General features: G+C 35.5%; 1 protein-coding gene and 1 long non-coding RNA gene across 2 annotated transcripts; both read left to right on the top strand.

The window, feature by feature from the left end:
* Positions 1-6,715: 6,715 nt before the first annotated feature.
* LOC131645109 (uncharacterized) lies at positions 6,716-8,483 on the top strand. The gene is made up of 2 exons (XR_009296879.1): positions 6,716-6,848; positions 8,166-8,483. It is a non-coding gene; the product is annotated as an uncharacterized LOC131645109 (long non-coding RNA).
* Positions 8,484-11,454: 2,971 nt separating this feature from the next.
* Positions 11,455-12,924, top strand: LOC131645106 (cationic peroxidase 2-like). The gene is made up of 3 exons (XM_058915766.1): positions 11,455-11,958; positions 12,078-12,240; positions 12,323-12,924. The coding sequence occupies exons 1-3, from the start codon at positions 11,560-11,562 to the stop codon at positions 12,739-12,741; spliced, it is 981 nt and encodes a 326-aa protein (XP_058771749.1). The 5' UTR covers positions 11,455-11,559; the 3' UTR covers positions 12,742-12,924.
* The last annotated feature ends 4,833 nt before the right edge of the window (positions 12,925-17,757 follow it).

Genomic DNA, 17,757 nt, shown 5'->3' on the forward strand with positions numbered 1-17,757 from the left:
ATCTCCATGATTCAAGCACATCAGAATTCCATCTCAAGAAGATCCTACAAGCTGGGGCAAGCTAGTAACAAGTCATTTCTTTATCTTCAATCTAGTGTCAGATATCGAGATAGGTGTTGAGGAGTCAAGCCCAACACCTTCACAAATCCTATCCTTCAAGAAATAACCTTCCTGCAAAGGCACCTGTTATCCATTATCCATATCTTGGAAACAATCATTCCATTCATAATCATACATGCATCATGCATATCATTGCATTCCCATGTAACAATGATCAAATCATCAATAAAGCAGGGGAATCCACCCTACCTTGATTCTCAAGCGGAGCGCCAGAACTCACCTAATCTATCCCACAAAGCAGAAACTCTAATCAATCAGTACATTGCATATAGAATCCATAGCATTGCATCTCCAGAAGTGCACAAATAAATCAAACATTGCATATGAATCATAAGCCAAGTTACTCATCAGATGAGGTCCCTACAAAGCATTCAATTGATATTCCACTGGGTCACTCAGAGTTACCATTGTGGTGTCATCTCCCAAAGTCAATCATGTTCATCTTTCTTCAACCCAGAGTGATGTTTTTGTGTTCAACCTAGAGTTGACTTTCCTTTCATCTTTTAACCCCGAGTTAATTATCTCTTCCCACTCAACCTAGAGTTGACGGTTATCCCTTTTTCAACCCAGAGTTGATGTTTTGGTGTTCAACCCAGAGTTGATTTTCCTTTCATCTTTTAACCCCGAGTTAATTATATTTTCCCACTCAACCTAGAGTTGACGTTCATCATTTTTTTCTCCCTCTCACCCAGAGTTGACGGATATCTTTTATTCAATCCAGAATTGACTTCTCTTTTCCCACTCAACCCAGAGTTGAGGGTTATCTTTTGTCTTTCCCACTCAACCTAGCGTTGACGGTTATCTTTTCTTCTTTCCCCACTCAACCCAGAGTTGACGGTTATCTTTTATCCTTTTCCCACTCAACCCAGAGTTGACGGTTATCTTTTATCTTTCCCACTCAACCTAGAGTTGACGGTTATCTTTTATTCAACCTAGAGTTGACGGTCATCATTTGTCTTTTCCCACTCAACCCAGAGTTGACGGTCATCTTTTCTCCTTTCTCACTCAACCCAGAGTTGGAGGTTGTTCCTATTTGTTCACTTTCCCCTCTCAACCCAGAGTTGACGACCATCCTTTATTCAATCCAGAATTGACTTCTCCTTTTTCCCACTCAACCCAGAGTTGACGGTTACCTTTTGTCTTTTCCCACTCAACCCAGAGTTGACGGTTATCTTTTCTTCTTTCCCCACTCAACCCAGAGTTGACGGTTATATTTTATCCTTTTCCCACTCAACCCAGAGTTGACGGTTATCTTTTGTCTTTTCCCACTCAACCCAGAGTTGACGGTTATCTTTTATTCAACCCAGAGTTGATCCTTGTCTTTCTTTCCCACTCAACCCAGAGTTGACAGTTATCTTTTATTCAACCTAGAGTTGATCCTTGTCTTTCTTTCCCTCTCAACCCAGAGTTGACAGTTATCTTTTATTCAACCCATAGTTGATCCTTGTCTTTCTTTCCCACCCATATTCGACGATTATATTTTATTCAACCCAGAGTTGATCCTTGTCTTTCTTTCCCACTCAACCCAGAGTTGACAGTTATCTTTTATCTTTTCCCACTCAACCCAGAGTTGACGGTTGTCTTTTCTCTTTGCCCACTCAACCCAGAGTTGACGGTTATCTCTTCTATTTTCCCACTCAACCCAGAGTTGACGGTTATGTATTTTGACTTCCCTTTCCCTCTCAACCTAGAGTTGATGGTTATGTTTTATTCAATCCAGAATCAACATTTCTCTTTCCCACTAAACCCAGAGTTGACGGTTATCTTTATTTCAACCCAGAGTTGATCCTTTCCCACTCAACCCAGAGTTGACGGTTATTTCCTTTAATCCCTCTTTCCCACTCAACCCAGAGTTGATGGTTATCTTATTTCTCTCTCCCACTCAACCCAGAGTTGACGGTTATCTTGTTTTCTTCCCCACTCGACCCAGAGTTGACAGTCATTTCTAATTGTTCGAGTCTTCCTCCACTCAACCCAGAGTTGACGGTTATCATTTCACCTTTCCTCTCAACCTCGAGTTGACGAACACCTTTTATTCAACATAGAGTTGACTTCCCTTTATTCCTCAACCCAGAGTTGACTTGCTTTTCCTTCTCGACCCAGAGTCGATGTCTATCTCATGTTAATATGCTTAACCAAGAGTTAATATCTTTTTCACCCCAGTGGATTCCATCTCTCTTCAGGCAAATTTTCAGGTTCACTTGGTATTTAATCTTCTTCTACCTTGAATGCTCGAAAGGCTAACGCCAATCTCTCCTTCTGGTTTAAGACGATTAAATAGGGGCAGCTGTTGCACCCCAAAATTTTCCCATCTAATTATTCTTAATTGGCTTACATATCTCATTCATTTACATCTTAGGTCATCAATAAAATCATGCATCATTAAACAACCATTGGCATTGGAATCAGAGATCTTAAATTATTAAGGTTTCACTGTGATTTTTGGGGTGCATACACCCAACAGAGACTGATTCATCTAGTTCTCCTATGTGCTTTGAAATGGGACTCAGAGAGTTTTATGGATCACGAGTAAAGAGAACACAATTTTGGGAGCGCCTTGGCTCTTATGGATTAGGGTTTCCATCATCATTTAAGGCTTATTTCAATTGATCCTTATCATATCTTCTGGCTTGGTTCAAGTGGGTTTTTATTATCGTTTGAAGTACTGGATTAACTTGAATATGTGTGTCATTTGGATCCAAACAATAACTTGAAAATAATTCATTCAAAGTTCAAGTTTCAACTATATTCAATGTTTAAGATGAATTCCATTTGCAAAGCTCATTCAAATGACTATCATGATTTATCACAAGTTTCTTTTAAGGTTTATTACAAGCTTATGAAAGTCGGCATTACCATTCATACAAGCCTCAATTTTATTCATAAAGTACAAGTGGAGGGAAACTTCATTTCATCATGTAAAGAAAGAAGGAGGCCAACAATGATTCAATACATATTTATCACAATCAGTTCCATTTCCTTTTCATGTCACTACCAAAGTCTATACAAAAAGATCATTCAAGAAGATCATTCAAGTCTCTACAACAAAGATTATACATATTTCCATCAAGAAACAGCATACAAAAAATCAGTGGCTTTGCTAATCTATAAACTCCAAGCATCTTCATCATGGCCTTCGTATTGTCTTGAATCTGTTGCGCCATCCAAGTCTAAAGCGAATAGGAAGTTTACGTTCTTTGCATCGAAGGTGCGTATTGCATCATGAGTGAATTCAAGTCTAAACGATCAGCTTCAATTCCCAACTGACAAAACAGATTTCTAACAACCTAGCCAACTCATAACCACTTCTCATAACTACCATGTAACTATCAAAAGCTGAAATAACAGAATCAGTTATTAGTCTCTAACCACCTAACTTCTATAACTAATTCCTAACAGAAAACTAACATGGTATAACTGAAATCTGTAACAGAAAGAAGGGGAAGAAGAACAGAAGATAACAGAAACTAACAGAGTATCAAAAATCAGAAAAAGACTCACCTCTATATATTCACCATCTTCTGCAGTGCTTCACTACCCACCATTCATCATCTCCATCTCTAACTCTTCACTTCATCACCATCTCCACAATTCACTTTGATCTTCAATCTTCTCTCCACCATTGCTCACATCCAATCCCCACTCTTCTTCTTCGTTGCACTCTCTCTCTCTCTCGGACCATCATCTCTCTGCAGAGCTTGCCATCATCTCCCTCAATTCCTTTTTCATTACTATGCATCTTCATCACTGCTACAACACAAGGACTCTTCAATCATTAGCAACCTTCAACAACAATCATCAAGTCTTCAAGAACTCTGCAAAAATAAGAAATCATAATACAGAAGAACCGTCAACCATGCTTCACAATTGGAAAGATTCATACCTTTGATCTTCCATAATCCCGAGCAAATCTTCCAACACCGCGATTCGTTTCTCAACAAAGCTTCGATCGAAGTCTTCTCATCATCACCACATCAGCTTCAATCTGCAATGTAGACATTATCGTCACGATCTATGCCCTCGCTTCACATCGCCACCTTGACGAACCTGCAAACAACAACCACACGCGGAAGAAAGGAGAAGAAGTTTGTTCAGAGTCTTAAGAAGAAGGTGAAGCGTGTACGTTCATGACGAAAGAAGATCAGAGAAAGACGATCGAGATTGTTCATGGTGGCGTTAGGAGTCTTCGATCGGAGACGAGAGAGGGCACCGCCGCTGAGTTCGTTGAGTGAAGAGAATTGGGAACGCGCAAGCACATTTGAGTGAAAGGAGTCCAAAGGTCACACGAATTTAACCCTAATCCCCTTTCGTTTTATTTTTTTTATATAATGTTATTAATCTGATTAATCAATTGGTATAATTAGTGTATAATATAAAGTTTAATTTCTGATTAATTGACTTAAATGTATTAATTAACAGAATCTTATTAATCAAATTGGATCAAACACACAAACGCTTGGGCCGAATTTCTATTCACACTCCCCTATGGCCCAGCACCACATTTTTGGACATAAAGAATCCTGAAACAACAAAAACTCTGCTGGGCCACCAATACCCTTGCGCCCAGGTTGCTAATTACACCATTAAGTTCAAGTTTACACCCCCGGGTTCATTTAGATTTTAGATAGAATTAAATTTTTTTAACTATTTTTTAGGTTCTAAAAAAGGCAATAAAAATCATTAAAATTTTGTTAGATTTGTAGGTAAATCTTGACATAGAAAATAGTCATAAAAAATATTAGTTTAGGCTATCTCTTTTAATTCTTTTTTTGGTTAATTAGAATTCAATTTCCTTCATAAAAACCACATAAAAATAGTAGTATTTTTAATTCACTTTTTTGTACTATATTTTTGACTTGATATTTCATGCTGATGTGTGATTCTGTACCATTGCGCCATTCTCAATTTTTGCTTCTAATGTGACTTTATTTTCATGTCTCTTTGACTCCTAACTTTAGGTAGAAACCATGATAACATTAGGATCTAGAAATTCCCTTTTAAACACTTAGGCTAGTTACTTCATTTTAGGCTAGTTTGCTTTTCCTTTTTCTTTTCGACTTTAAAACATTTAATAAAGGAAGAGGCGAATCACACTTCACTAAAAGTGGGAGAGAAATGAGTGGAATTTATTCCCTAATCTGTTTCTCAATCACTTAGTGGGAGAGAAGTGAGTGGGATTTATTCCCTAATCTGTTTCTCAATCACTATATGATGGGAGAGAAATGAGTGGGATTCATTCCTTAATCTGTTTCTCTACCATTATACACTCTTATGTGATTCAACTCCCAGATTAATTCCCCTTAAAAATCACCAATAAAAAACATCTAAAATACTTAATAAAGGCTCAGACCTAAACAAAGTAATGAAGTGGTGCGAAGCCTTGTATTGGATTTTGTTCATCATGAAGTTACATAAAAAACACAAACCAATCATCTCTCTCTTGCCTTCAGGGCGTTCTTTCCCTTAATCGAACACGTTGCTTCCTTTCGATCGCAGACTGGTAACGCATAAGACTCCACTCAACGAGCTGCTATCCTGACGCTAGATTGCGAATGCAACTGCGTCCACTAAAAAAAACAAAAACAAAAAAAAAACATGTGAGCCAAACTACGGCGCTCTGGTTCCTGAAAAGGATACGCAGGCATTAGGTCGCGGGGCCTAAGCGAGCACAACTATTTATAAACCTTTTTTTTCCCGTGTTTCTTTTTCTTTCATTTGCATGCATTCCCTTTGCATTAAGCTATAGATTTACACACCCTTTAGATATCAACAAACATAGGTGGATACCATCGAGTACGATGGGCGTGAGTGGTGCTAGTACCTTCCCCTTGCGTAACCGACTCCCATACCTTATCTCTGGTTGCAAGACCTTTTCTTATCCTTTCTTTATTCTAGGTTTTCTGATATTCCTTTCCCTCGATGGGATAAATATATTGGTGGCGACTCTGTCTATTTTCGCGAGCGTGCGACAGCTGTTCGTAATTCAACCCTACATAAACTTGGAATAGATCGCAAATTACAGGTAGTCTTTACTATGGCTATTATTTTTTATTTCGCCACTGTCAAGGAGCATAAAACTTAAATTCTTAGTAAAAAATATGTCAATGCTTATTATTTTATCATGTTTTCTGACAAGGATATATTCGAGACTCCGCATTTGAACCACGTCGTTGGATTACTCCTGGACAAGATTCTGTTGGATTACACTAATGCTTTGGCTGCTGCTAAGGAGGCTGAAGCATTCGCAGAGGCTCGAGCCAACAATGAAGCAAGAATTGAGCTAGAGAGTCATCTAAGAGAAGCCGAGGAACGTGAATCTATCACTAGTTATTTTGAAATTGAAGCTTAGACTTTTGTTTGACTATGATCTGTTGGTTGAAATTTATGTTATCTTTCCTCCTATGCTAAACAATTTTATATTTGAAAAGACTTTGTTTTGGTAACCATATCATTGGTGAGGAATAACATGTATTTTGGCATATAAGAAAGCAGTGATATATCATTGTTAAAAACATCAGTGGTAGCCGATGCAGGACATTCAATCAATGAATCTTCTCCTCACAGATATGGTTTCTTTTTACCTTTTCCTGTCATCCTTCTTTTCATTATTAAGATTGAGGTATTATTACAAGTTACAACTATTAACCATATTCTCTTGGCTACTGCATATGACTACACCTTTATTAGAAGTATTCAAGCTACTTCTCATGTGACTGGCAGTGTCATAGGTATGTAGTGTTTAGGGGTGTTCATGGTTTGGATTTATTGATATCTTTGTAGCCTTATATTTTTTATTCTAGAATGATTTTCTAGGTAGCCTTATATATTTTTATTCTAGAATGTGTTCATATGTCAAAAAGAAAGATATGCCATGGAAATCTTAAAAAAATTCAGACATATTTTTATTCTAGAATGTGTTCATATTCTAATTCCGATGAACCTGCAGCACAGTCTAATTTGTTTGGAAGTATCACAAAGGGGCTGGTTGACTCTTCGATGAATGCGGTGATCTTACTTCTCGTGCAAATTCGTGTGGCTTTGATAAGTGTCTAAATGCCTTTACTGTTAGGATTAGATATTTTGGTTCATGAAATATTTAGTTTGCATATAATCTATGGCAAGGTGATTGTTGTCCCTTCATGAGAGATTTGTTTAGGATAAGCCTTACTGAATGTGCCATTGTTTTGTTTAGATACTTATCCCATTCTAGTGGTGTATTACTAACAATCATATTCATGCTATTAAGATATTTGTTCCCAGTCATTAATTCTTAATTAATTATTGAGTAACCTTTAGGATTCATGTTTCTAACATCTAGTAATATTTGTTTACTTGCCTTTGATTCATGTTCTTTGTTTTTATGATGAGTTTGTGCTTGAGAACAACACTTTTGATGTGAGCTTTCGGTTTACCACATGTTTGCATTTTTGTGGCAACATAACTTGTATCGGTAAACGCTTTTGAGCATTGACTTGTGGTTTTAAACTCGATTTTGGTGGATATCAATTCAAATATATGCTGCTGCCCGGAAAGTGTAAACATGTTGCAATTTGCTTTTCGAAACGGATGAAGGCTCACTTACACTTGATAATATGCTAAAATAGGAACTGTGCGCTTAATTTTCGTGTCTAACACTCTTATCGGTTTGTTCTCTTAAGTGCATCGTTGTTGATCAATGCTGTCCCATTATGCAAATACATGCTAAAGGGTCGTTTTCTCATGAGATGTAATTGCTTCACCTTTGTTTTTCCATTTGAATGACTTGTTTATGGTTTGTGGTCGTTCTTACGACAATGTTTTTGACGCGCGTAGTTATTGTCCCGGTTCCTAAGTATGTGTTAAGCTACGATTTTATCTTGTGCTATCGCGTATCTAGTTTTAATATAACATGCGATTGATGGTTAGTTTGGTTTCAAATCATTTTATGCCGACATTTTGTCGTTCATTTTGCTACCGAGGTGCTATCCTGAGTTGATTTTATCTTATACCTGAACTGTTTGTGGCAGATTGAACACTCCTGTACTGATGTACACTAAATTATGCAGGTTAACCGATGGTTGTCAAGTTGTGGTTATAAGCTTTGTATGAGATTCGAATATTCTTCGGAGGACCTGACGATAATGAAGCGCTTGCTTACGGTATGAGAATAGTCGAACATCCTGACATTGTGCTAACTGTTGTTAAATTTGTGTCTCCACCCGGAACAACATTATCATTCGGCGCTAAGTTAGTCGGTGTTGCATCAGTAGAATATACTATGTTAGGAAGAATATAAATAGGTTAATAGTTGATTGTATATTATCAAAGAATGTAAATAGGTTAACTGGTGATTGTATGTTATCATTTCATCATTAATTTTTTTACTGAGGTGCTTTTGAAATTTCATTTGTATCATATTTCCAAACAATATTATTATTATTATTATTATTATTATTATTATTATTATTGTTATTATTATTATTATTATTATTATTATTATTTTGTGTAAAAAAACAGGTACATATAAAATATATAATTCAAACAGCGCTATTTTAAGTAAATTATATAAAACAAATTGTATAGCTTAGATAGCGCTCTACACTAAAAGCGCTGCCTAAAGTAGCTTTTTTTTTTTTTTTTAAATTTTTGGTTTACTAAAAGCGCTGCCGTAGGTGGGCCTTTAGCAGCGCTTTTAAACTAAAAGCGCTGGCTTAGGTGGGCATTTAGCAGCGCTTTTAAACTAAAAGTGCTGGCTTAGTGGGGCCTTTAGCAGCGCTTTTAAACTAAAAGCGTTGGCTTAGGGGGGACTTTAGCAGCGCTTTCCCTTAAAAAAAAGCGCTGTCTTTACCTACAGCAGTGCTGAAATAGACAGCGCTTTAAAGCGCTGTCTAAAGCCAAAAAAAAGCACTGTCTAAGGTCTTGTTTGGCGTAGTGCAAGGAGTGCGAAGAAATTCAATAAACACGCTTATCTTTTTCCTTCGTTTATGACTCAAAACCCGAGGTGAAATTTTTTTATTTTTAAATAAAAAATCCAATAAATTTTATACTTTTAACCTCGGTTCTAAAATAATCGAGGTAATAGATGACTTCTATTTCCAAAAAAATGGTTAATGGAAAAAATTGAAGTAACATGTATTTTTTTAAATTTTTTTTTTTATCATTCACCAATTTCTTTGTGTGTTGCAACATGATTTAGAATAAATTTTTTCAATGTTGTCAACCGAAGAAATCAATATATATTATAGAAAATTTTCTTTGATTAACAATATTGGAAAGTTATTCCATTAAATATTGGCAAGGGTGGAAACAACGTCAACGACAACAACAAGAACAATAACAAAACAACACCATTACATAAGATAGATTGCAAAAACAAAAAAATAATTTGTTAAAGGTTGGTGTAAGAAAAACAACAACACGAAATCAAAAAAAAATTCTGTCTCACCATCCATATGACAAAATGATGTTTAAGAGTATGGAGCGGCCGAACATGTGAGTTAGATTTAAGGTAAAACTTAGTGAAAAAAATAGTTTATAGTAAAATCTGAGTATCATACCCCTCGGTTATTTGAGAAACTGGAGAAATAAAATATTTAATAAAAAATAAAATCTTAAACAATAAGAAAGACGTCACTTTTAAAGAAAAAACAAAAACTACAGTTGTTGGAAATCGAAGCATATACCTTGAATTAATTTACCCATTGATTTTATTCTTAAACTGAGGGAATAGATGATAATTTTTTAGTCTATCTTAGAATTTTATCTCAATTTTTTGTTAGATTAGATGAAAGTTTTATCATAAAATATAATATTTATAGTAATAATATTTCTAACAAATACCATCTTAAAACTAAAGTTTGACTAATTCTTTTATACAAAATTGACTTATAAGATAAGAAGCATGCTATCTATACACCTCTTTTTCCTACCCCGTATCATACCCTAAATTTTAACAAAAAAATTTCTTGCTCAAAGATCAAGGTACAATAAATTATTAAATAAATAGAATACATGCCTCTTATAAATACGATGTGAGGTATGGATGTTCAAAACCAAACCGCCCCAATAGAAAACCGCAAAATCGAACCGAGCCAAATCGAAACCGCAAAAAACCGCATTTGGTTTGGATATGTTTGAGCCATTTTCTAACAGAACCGCACGGTTTAGTTCGGTTTGCTGTTTAAATTTTGCAAACCGAACCAAACCAAACCAAACCAAACTGCATTATGTTACAAAATCTTACTAACAATATATATTTTTAATTTTTTTAGATATATCATCAAAAACAAAATATTATTCATTTATAAATACTATTTTAACAAAATGTATTTTATCGTATTCTTTGTACAATATTTATTTACGAATGCAATTTCATGTATATCATTCTTCAGACCTAATATAAAACTGTAAGATGCATTTTTATGTATCAAATTATAAATTTATTTTGACAATTATAAACTTTTTTATGGTAATATATGAACTATTAAATACAAAAATTATATATATATATATATATATATATATATATATATATATATATATATATATATATATATATATATATATATATATATGGCTCAATAATTTTTTAAAAATAACCGAACAAACTGAACCAATCTAAACCGCATTAGTTTGGTTTAGTTTGATTTGGTTTTATTTTTGAAAGTCAACCGAACCAAATCGAACCGCACATTATTTTCTCTTAATTAACATCAAAATCGTCCAAACCGCACCGCAGATAGATACTATGAAACGGTGTCAACATATATTTTTCATAAGATAATGACTACCTCTAATTATAAACCTATCTTCTTACCACACTTGGAGATGAGAATCTTAACTTAATATAATTTGATAAAATCAATTTAGTACGAAAATGATAGACATTTGATGAGAGGAATCTAATGATTCACTCAATTTTAGTTATCTAAAAACCAAAATTAAAAGTCAATCAATCAATGAGGCACTCATAAAAGGAACCAATATTATAGTATATATGCATGGAGAAATTGACAAATTAAGCCATCCAAAGTGGCCTCCGAATTGACACAATCAAGTCATAATCGAAAATAAGATAAAGTAAACCGCACTAATATTTGACATTCACACACATTCATACGCCAATCTCTCACGCGGAAACTTATTGTAATTGCATTCTAGCTGCATCTATTCATATATGGCACTATTATTAGCAACCTTTGTCCTCAGAAGACAAAATTTGAGGGCCAGCTTGTATCAACCTGTTACTCAGTCTTCCACTCACAACTCCCACTTGATGCCGTCTTTGTTTACTTTTTCTCTTCTTTTTGACCCCAAAAGTCCTAACATTTGCATATAAATACATGCACTCATGCATGACATTACATATTGCATTCCACTACACAATCATTACAACCTCTCTTATATTCACCTAAACCCTAATCTCCTGATAACAACGAGTATATATAATTTCATATCTAAATGGAGTGTAGTTTGTTTAAGGTTATTATGTTTCTTTTGCTTGTTTTAGGTATTGTGAACACATTAGTGCATGGCCAAGGGACAAGTGTAGGATTTTATTCTAGTACTTGTTCTCAAGCTGAATCTATTGTTAAGTCCACTGTTGCATCCCATGTTAACTCCGATTCCACCGTCGCTCCTGGCTTACTTAGGATGCACTTCCATGATTGTTTTGTTCAAGGTTGTGATGGATCTGTACTTGTTTCCGGATCAAGTACTGAGAGAACAGCATTTCCAAACCTTGGTTTAAGAGGCTATGAAGTTATTGATGATGCTAAGACACAGCTCGAGACTGCATGTCCTGGTGTTGTTTCTTGTGCTGATATTCTCGCCCTTGCTGCCCGTGATTCCGTTGTTTTGGTAAATAACTAACTCAACTATATATTTAACAATAAAACTGACGTAACTTGAATATATTACAAGTGTGTAAATTTTTTTTCAAATATAATAGACCTAATTAAATCATGCATGAATTGTAGAGTGGTGGACTGAGTTGGCAAGTGCCTACCGGACGAAGAGACGGTCGCGTGTCACAAGCATCAGATGTCAATAACTTACCTGCTCCTACTGATTCAGTTGATGTGCAAAAACAAAAGTTTGCAGCAAAAGGCCTTAATACTCAAGACCTTGTCACCCTAGTTGGTAAATGTTTGAACCTACACTACTTTCTAATTTTAAGTTACTTTATTTACTTATTTATTTTCATGAATATATAAATATATAGGTGGACATACAATTGGTACAACTGCGTGTCAATTCTTCAGCAATAGATTGAGAAATTTCACTACTAATGGTGCTGCTGATCCTTCCATTGACCCTTCATTTCTTTCCCAATTACAAACACTTTGTCCTCAAAACAGTGGTGCTACTAACCGAGTTGCATTGGATAATGGAAGTCAAAACAAATTTGATAATTCTTATTATGCTAATCTAAGAAACGGGCATGGAATTCTTCAATCAGATCAGGCGTTGTGGAATGATGATTCAACAAAGACCTTTGTGCAAAGATATTTGGGTTTAAGAGGGTTGCTTGGATTAACATTTAATGTTGAATTTGGAAGATCAATGGTAAAGATGGGTAATATTGGAGTTAAGACAGGTACTGAGGGTGAAATCCGCAAGAAATGTTCTGCTTTTAACTAAATGTGTATATAGTTTTCTTCATTAGTCTTTACTTTAGTGTTGGCATGCTTGCCATTTAAGTGTATAATACATAGTTATATAGTCTTTCTTTTTTGTTTTCAATTCATAAGAAATATGTTGAAAGTGTAAAAGCATAAAAAAGTGTGACATATATACCAATGGAATCTCTTTGTTTGTGATGAATATATTTTTTTTAATAATTAATAAAGTTTATATAGAAATAGAAGGTAAATGGACAACAAACTACACACTTCTTCTTTTTTGGATGGCAAAATTAATTCTCTTAAAAACTACATTTATAAACTTAGAAGATACAACATTGCTATTCATAATCCTTTGTATTTATAAAGCTATTTCCAAGCTTTTGGCTTCTAGATTAAAAAAGGTGTTGCACTCGGTGATCTCCGATTGTCAAAGTGCGTTTGTTTCGGGGAGGCAATTACTTGACGGGGTTGTGGTTGCTAATGAGGTAGTGGACATGGCGAAAAAGGAAGGGAATAGTTGCCTTCTTTTTAAGGTGAATTTCGAGAAAGCTTATGATAATGTTTCTTGGGATTTCCTTAGATTTATGTTGAGAAAGATGGGTTTTGGTGTTGTGTGGGTGAGGTGGATGGAGGCGTTAATTTTCTCAAGTAAAATGTCGGTGTTGGTTAACGGTAGTCCTACGAAGGAATTTGTGGTGGAAAAAGGGTTAAGGCAAGGTGACCCTTTATCACCTTTTCTCTTTGTGATTGTGGCGGAGGCTTTAAAGGGGTTGGTTAGTAAAGCGGTCGAAAATGGGGATTATGTTGGATTCATGGTGAAGATAGAGTGTTGTGTTGACATTCTCCAATTCACGGATGACACTCTTTTGGTTGGAGAGGGGTCTTGGAGGCAAGTGTGGGCTATTAAGGCTATTTTAAGAGGCTTCGAAATTGTGTCGGGGATTGGGATTAACTATCATAAGAGAAAGATTATTGGTATTAATGTTAGTGATAATTTCTTGGATATTGCTTCTTACTTCTTATCTTGTAGGAGGGAGGGAAATTATTTTACTTTTCTCGGTGTTCCTATAGGGATCAATCATAGATGTATGTCTTTGTGGAATGTGGTGTTGAACTAAATCAAGTCTCGGCTCTTGGATTGGAAGGTTCGTTTTCTAAGCTTTGGTGGTAGGTTAACTCTCCTCAAGTCTGTTCTATGTAGTCTTTCCATCTTTTTGCTCTCTTTTTATAAGGCTCCCGTGAAAGTTATAAAGGAAATTACGAGATTGCAAAGTAATTTTCTTTGGGGTGGAACGTTAGAAGGAAGGAAAATTCATTGGGTGAGTTGGAGGAATGTTTGTCTACCTATTGATAAGGGTGGTCTTGGTTTGAAAAGGATTCGTGATTTCAATTTTGCGCTTCTTAGTAAATGGAGGTGGAGGATTCTAGGTGGATCGGTCGATTTATGGTACAAGGTGTTGAAAGCGCGGTATGGCGATATTAACCTTCATGTTATTTCTAATGGTGGAAAAGGTAAGGGGACTTATAATTCTTGTTGGTGGAACGATATTTTGTCGTTGGAGAAAGCTTACAAGGATAATGTTTTTGCTAATAATTGTAGACTTGAAATCGGCAATGGCTTTAAGTCTTCCTTTTGGCAAGGGAATTAGGCGGCGAACAATTGCCTTATGGATTTGTTTCCGGATGTTTATAACCTTTCGAAGTTAAAGTATGTGGCGGTAGCGGGAATGGGAGGTTGGGTGAACGGCCGTTGGGAGTGGGGGGATTTTGGTGTTTCGGATTTTTCTAGTTTGGTGGCTTCTTCGGCGGTCCATCGGCTCCGGTCTTTTCTTGGGGCGGTGATTCCGGAGGGGGAGGAGCCGGATTCGGCGCTTTGGATGGCGGAGGTGGATAAAATTTTTTCCGTTAAAAGTTGCTATATTCTTTCTAATGCTTACCATGTTCCCTTTGGACCCGATAAAGAGTTTTCCAATTCTTTTAGGTGTCTTTGGAGTTTGGAAGTTCCTCAAAAAATTAAGGCTTTCGGGTGGAGGTGCTTTCTTAATAGATTGCCCACGAGGGATCTTCTTCTTCTTAGAGGTATTTCTTTTCCTAATTCTATCGCTTGTGTTTGTTGTGGTTTGGAGAGGGAAACGTTGAATCATATTTTATTTGGGTGTGGGGTTTCCGCTTTAATTTGGAAGGAGTTAGCATCTTGGATTGGTTTTATTGATTTTGATTACGGTTGTATCATGGGTAGTTTCTTGAAGTGGTGTAATTTTTGTAAATCTAAGAAGGTGAAATCCGGTAGAGAAGGAACTATTTGGTTGGCTATTTGTTGGTCAATTTGGAAGATTAGAAACGGGATTATTTTCCGAAATGACTCGTGGAGTGTTTCCGACACCGTTTGGAGTATAAAGGCCCTTGTTTGGAGATGGTCTTATATAGGGAAAATTACTCGTACCAACTATAACTTTTACGATTTTATCAATGATCCTTTGCTATATCTATCTTAGGTTGTATTTGGCGGGTAATTTTCCTTTCGGTTTGAGCTTTGCGCTCCTTTGTAATCTCTTGTAGAACTTTTGGTTCTTTTAATATATCTTGATTACAAAAAAAATAATCCTTTGGACTCTCTGTAAAAGATCAACTGCTTCTGATGCTAGTAAAAAAAAGTGTCAAAAGCAAATAGTATAAAAGTATGTTGATTGTCGAAACACGCTTTCTCATGTTTGACCATTTTACTTGAAGCAGCTTTGGAAGTTATCTGTCTTGTCCTACAGTAAAACCTACAGTCCTCAGTCTGACCAGTGGAGAAACTCTAATCAACGCTTGGTCGAGTGACTTCTCAACATTTAAAAGAGTTGATTGGCTTAGGGTTCAGGGAGCCCCTGCTCATATTTGGTTAGAGTTTTTCTTCTCAAAAGTAGGAATGATCTTTGATAAGTGTTAGTTGTGGACTATAATATCTTGTCTAGAACTCAATTTGTGTTGGGGAGAGTTCTTGTTAGAATTTTCGTTGGGTTTCCTATTAAAGAAGAGGTGCAAGTTTTAGTAGGGACAAAATCCTTCATTGTGTGGTTTGTGGAGGAAGAAAAGGTTTTGTCTGAACTTGTGCATTTGAGAAATTTCTCTAACGAGGAAAGGAAAAGGTTTGATGGTTATGGAGGAGGTTCTTTGGATTTAGAAGAAAGATCTTTGGGTGATGAAGTTTTTGGAGGTGGTGAGTCATGTGATGGGTCAGAGGAAGAAGGTGTCTTGGATTCCTTATCTTTTGGAATTCCAAATACTAGGGTTACGTATACTTTTACAATTGGGTGGAATCAGGCTAGATAAAAAAGTGTTAAAAGTATGCCTGACGCGGACAAGCATTTGAAGAAAGAGATTAAGAGTCTACCAGCTAGAGCTGTTGACTTTGCAACTCAAGATGGTTTGGTGAAATATCTTAGGTTATTTGTGCAAGATATACCTTTTATGGGAGGAAAAAAATGTTGGAAAGTGAACCTGTGTTGGAGATCGACCCCTCACTGGGTGCTTTGTAGTATATGTAGTAATGCCAAGATAAGTGTGTTGCTTACGCCCAAAAGTGTCAACGGATTATGTTGTTCACGAGTTGGAATTCCAAGTGAAGTGTTAACTTGATTCTTTTTTAGCCTTCCTTTTTTCACTCTTTTTCTTTTCCACTTTCTTCTTCACATGCACCTTTTCTTTTCTTTACTCATGGTTAACATCTTCATCTCGAGTATAAAATCACACAGGATATGATTGGGGAAATTTGAGGGGCAAATCGTAACTCATCTATTATGTAAGGAGTATAACCGCCTATGCCAAATATGTTGTTCTCTTTCAAATCTCCAAAATTCCATTGATCTCTTTGCATTTATAGTAGAAGATCCCATATAACACTACTACAAAACGCGTTAGCAACAACGCCATGGTCACCACAATTCTTCACTACACCGTGACGACATCTCTAAAATAAGGCGCTATCATATTATTTATGTTTTTTGATTAAAAATTAATTGTATATAACAACATTTGAGAAGCCAAACGTGGTAAAACCATTAAGCTTTCATGGGTTTGAACCTCAGCGCCATCATATATATTATTCCTTTAATGTTAAGGCGCGTCTTTTTTTTTTGATTTATTTTTATATAAAAAACTTAAAGGGAAATGACTACGGTTGATACGGTCCACCGTTGGGATATATTTATAATAAATAAATACTTATCAATACGATTGGTAGATAACCATTGTGAAATAATTTACCCATATATAAGCGAATAAACTCTCAGTTATAGACAGTAGCGCCGTTTTCCTTCAAACTGAAACCCTAGCACCCATTTTTATCTTCTTCTTCGCCAATAGCCGTGAATATTATGCTTTTTACGTTTAGGTATTCTTCTTCTTATATCTTATTGTTAGATAGTTCCCCATTATTATGTTTTTTGCATGTTGTTTTTGTTGATTAATTGTTCTCATTTTTTCAGATTCGTCTTCACTACCTTAACAAAGACCATACTTTGGCAATGGTACAAATTGTTTGTGTAGCTATGGAAAAAGTAAAAGAAGCATAAAGCTATGATGGAAACTTCATCCACCTTGTATTTTTTTCACAGCTTCAAAAACAAGATGTTTTTCATGGTTATTGTAGGACTTAATAAAAACAACACATTTTAGTTAATGAAGAAACAACAACGGCAACAAACTTCATCTAGTTTGAGATACAATGAGAAAAAAATATTAGAAGTATGAAGCTGCTGTGTAAGCTTCTTTTTCCTTATATTTCTTTTTCATTTCTTCACAAACTAGATGAACTTCAGAATTGATTCCTATTCCACGATTAGTTTCAATAAAAGTTGCGTCCTAGAAATTTATAATATATCTTTTTCATTGCTCACAAATTTATAATATCTGGTTCTGTTGTATGATGTTGTTTGATTTTATTATACTCTGTGTAGATTATTTATTTCACTAACCTTTCATTGAAAATACATTTATTTAAATTGACATAGAAACTTATAATCTGAAAATTAAGTTGTATTTAAAAACC

This window comes from Vicia villosa, linkage group LG1 (assembly GCF_029867415.1).
Source record: "Vicia villosa cultivar HV-30 ecotype Madison, WI linkage group LG1, Vvil1.0, whole genome shotgun sequence".
Lineage (NCBI taxonomy): Eukaryota > Viridiplantae > Streptophyta > Magnoliopsida > Fabales > Fabaceae > Vicia > Vicia villosa.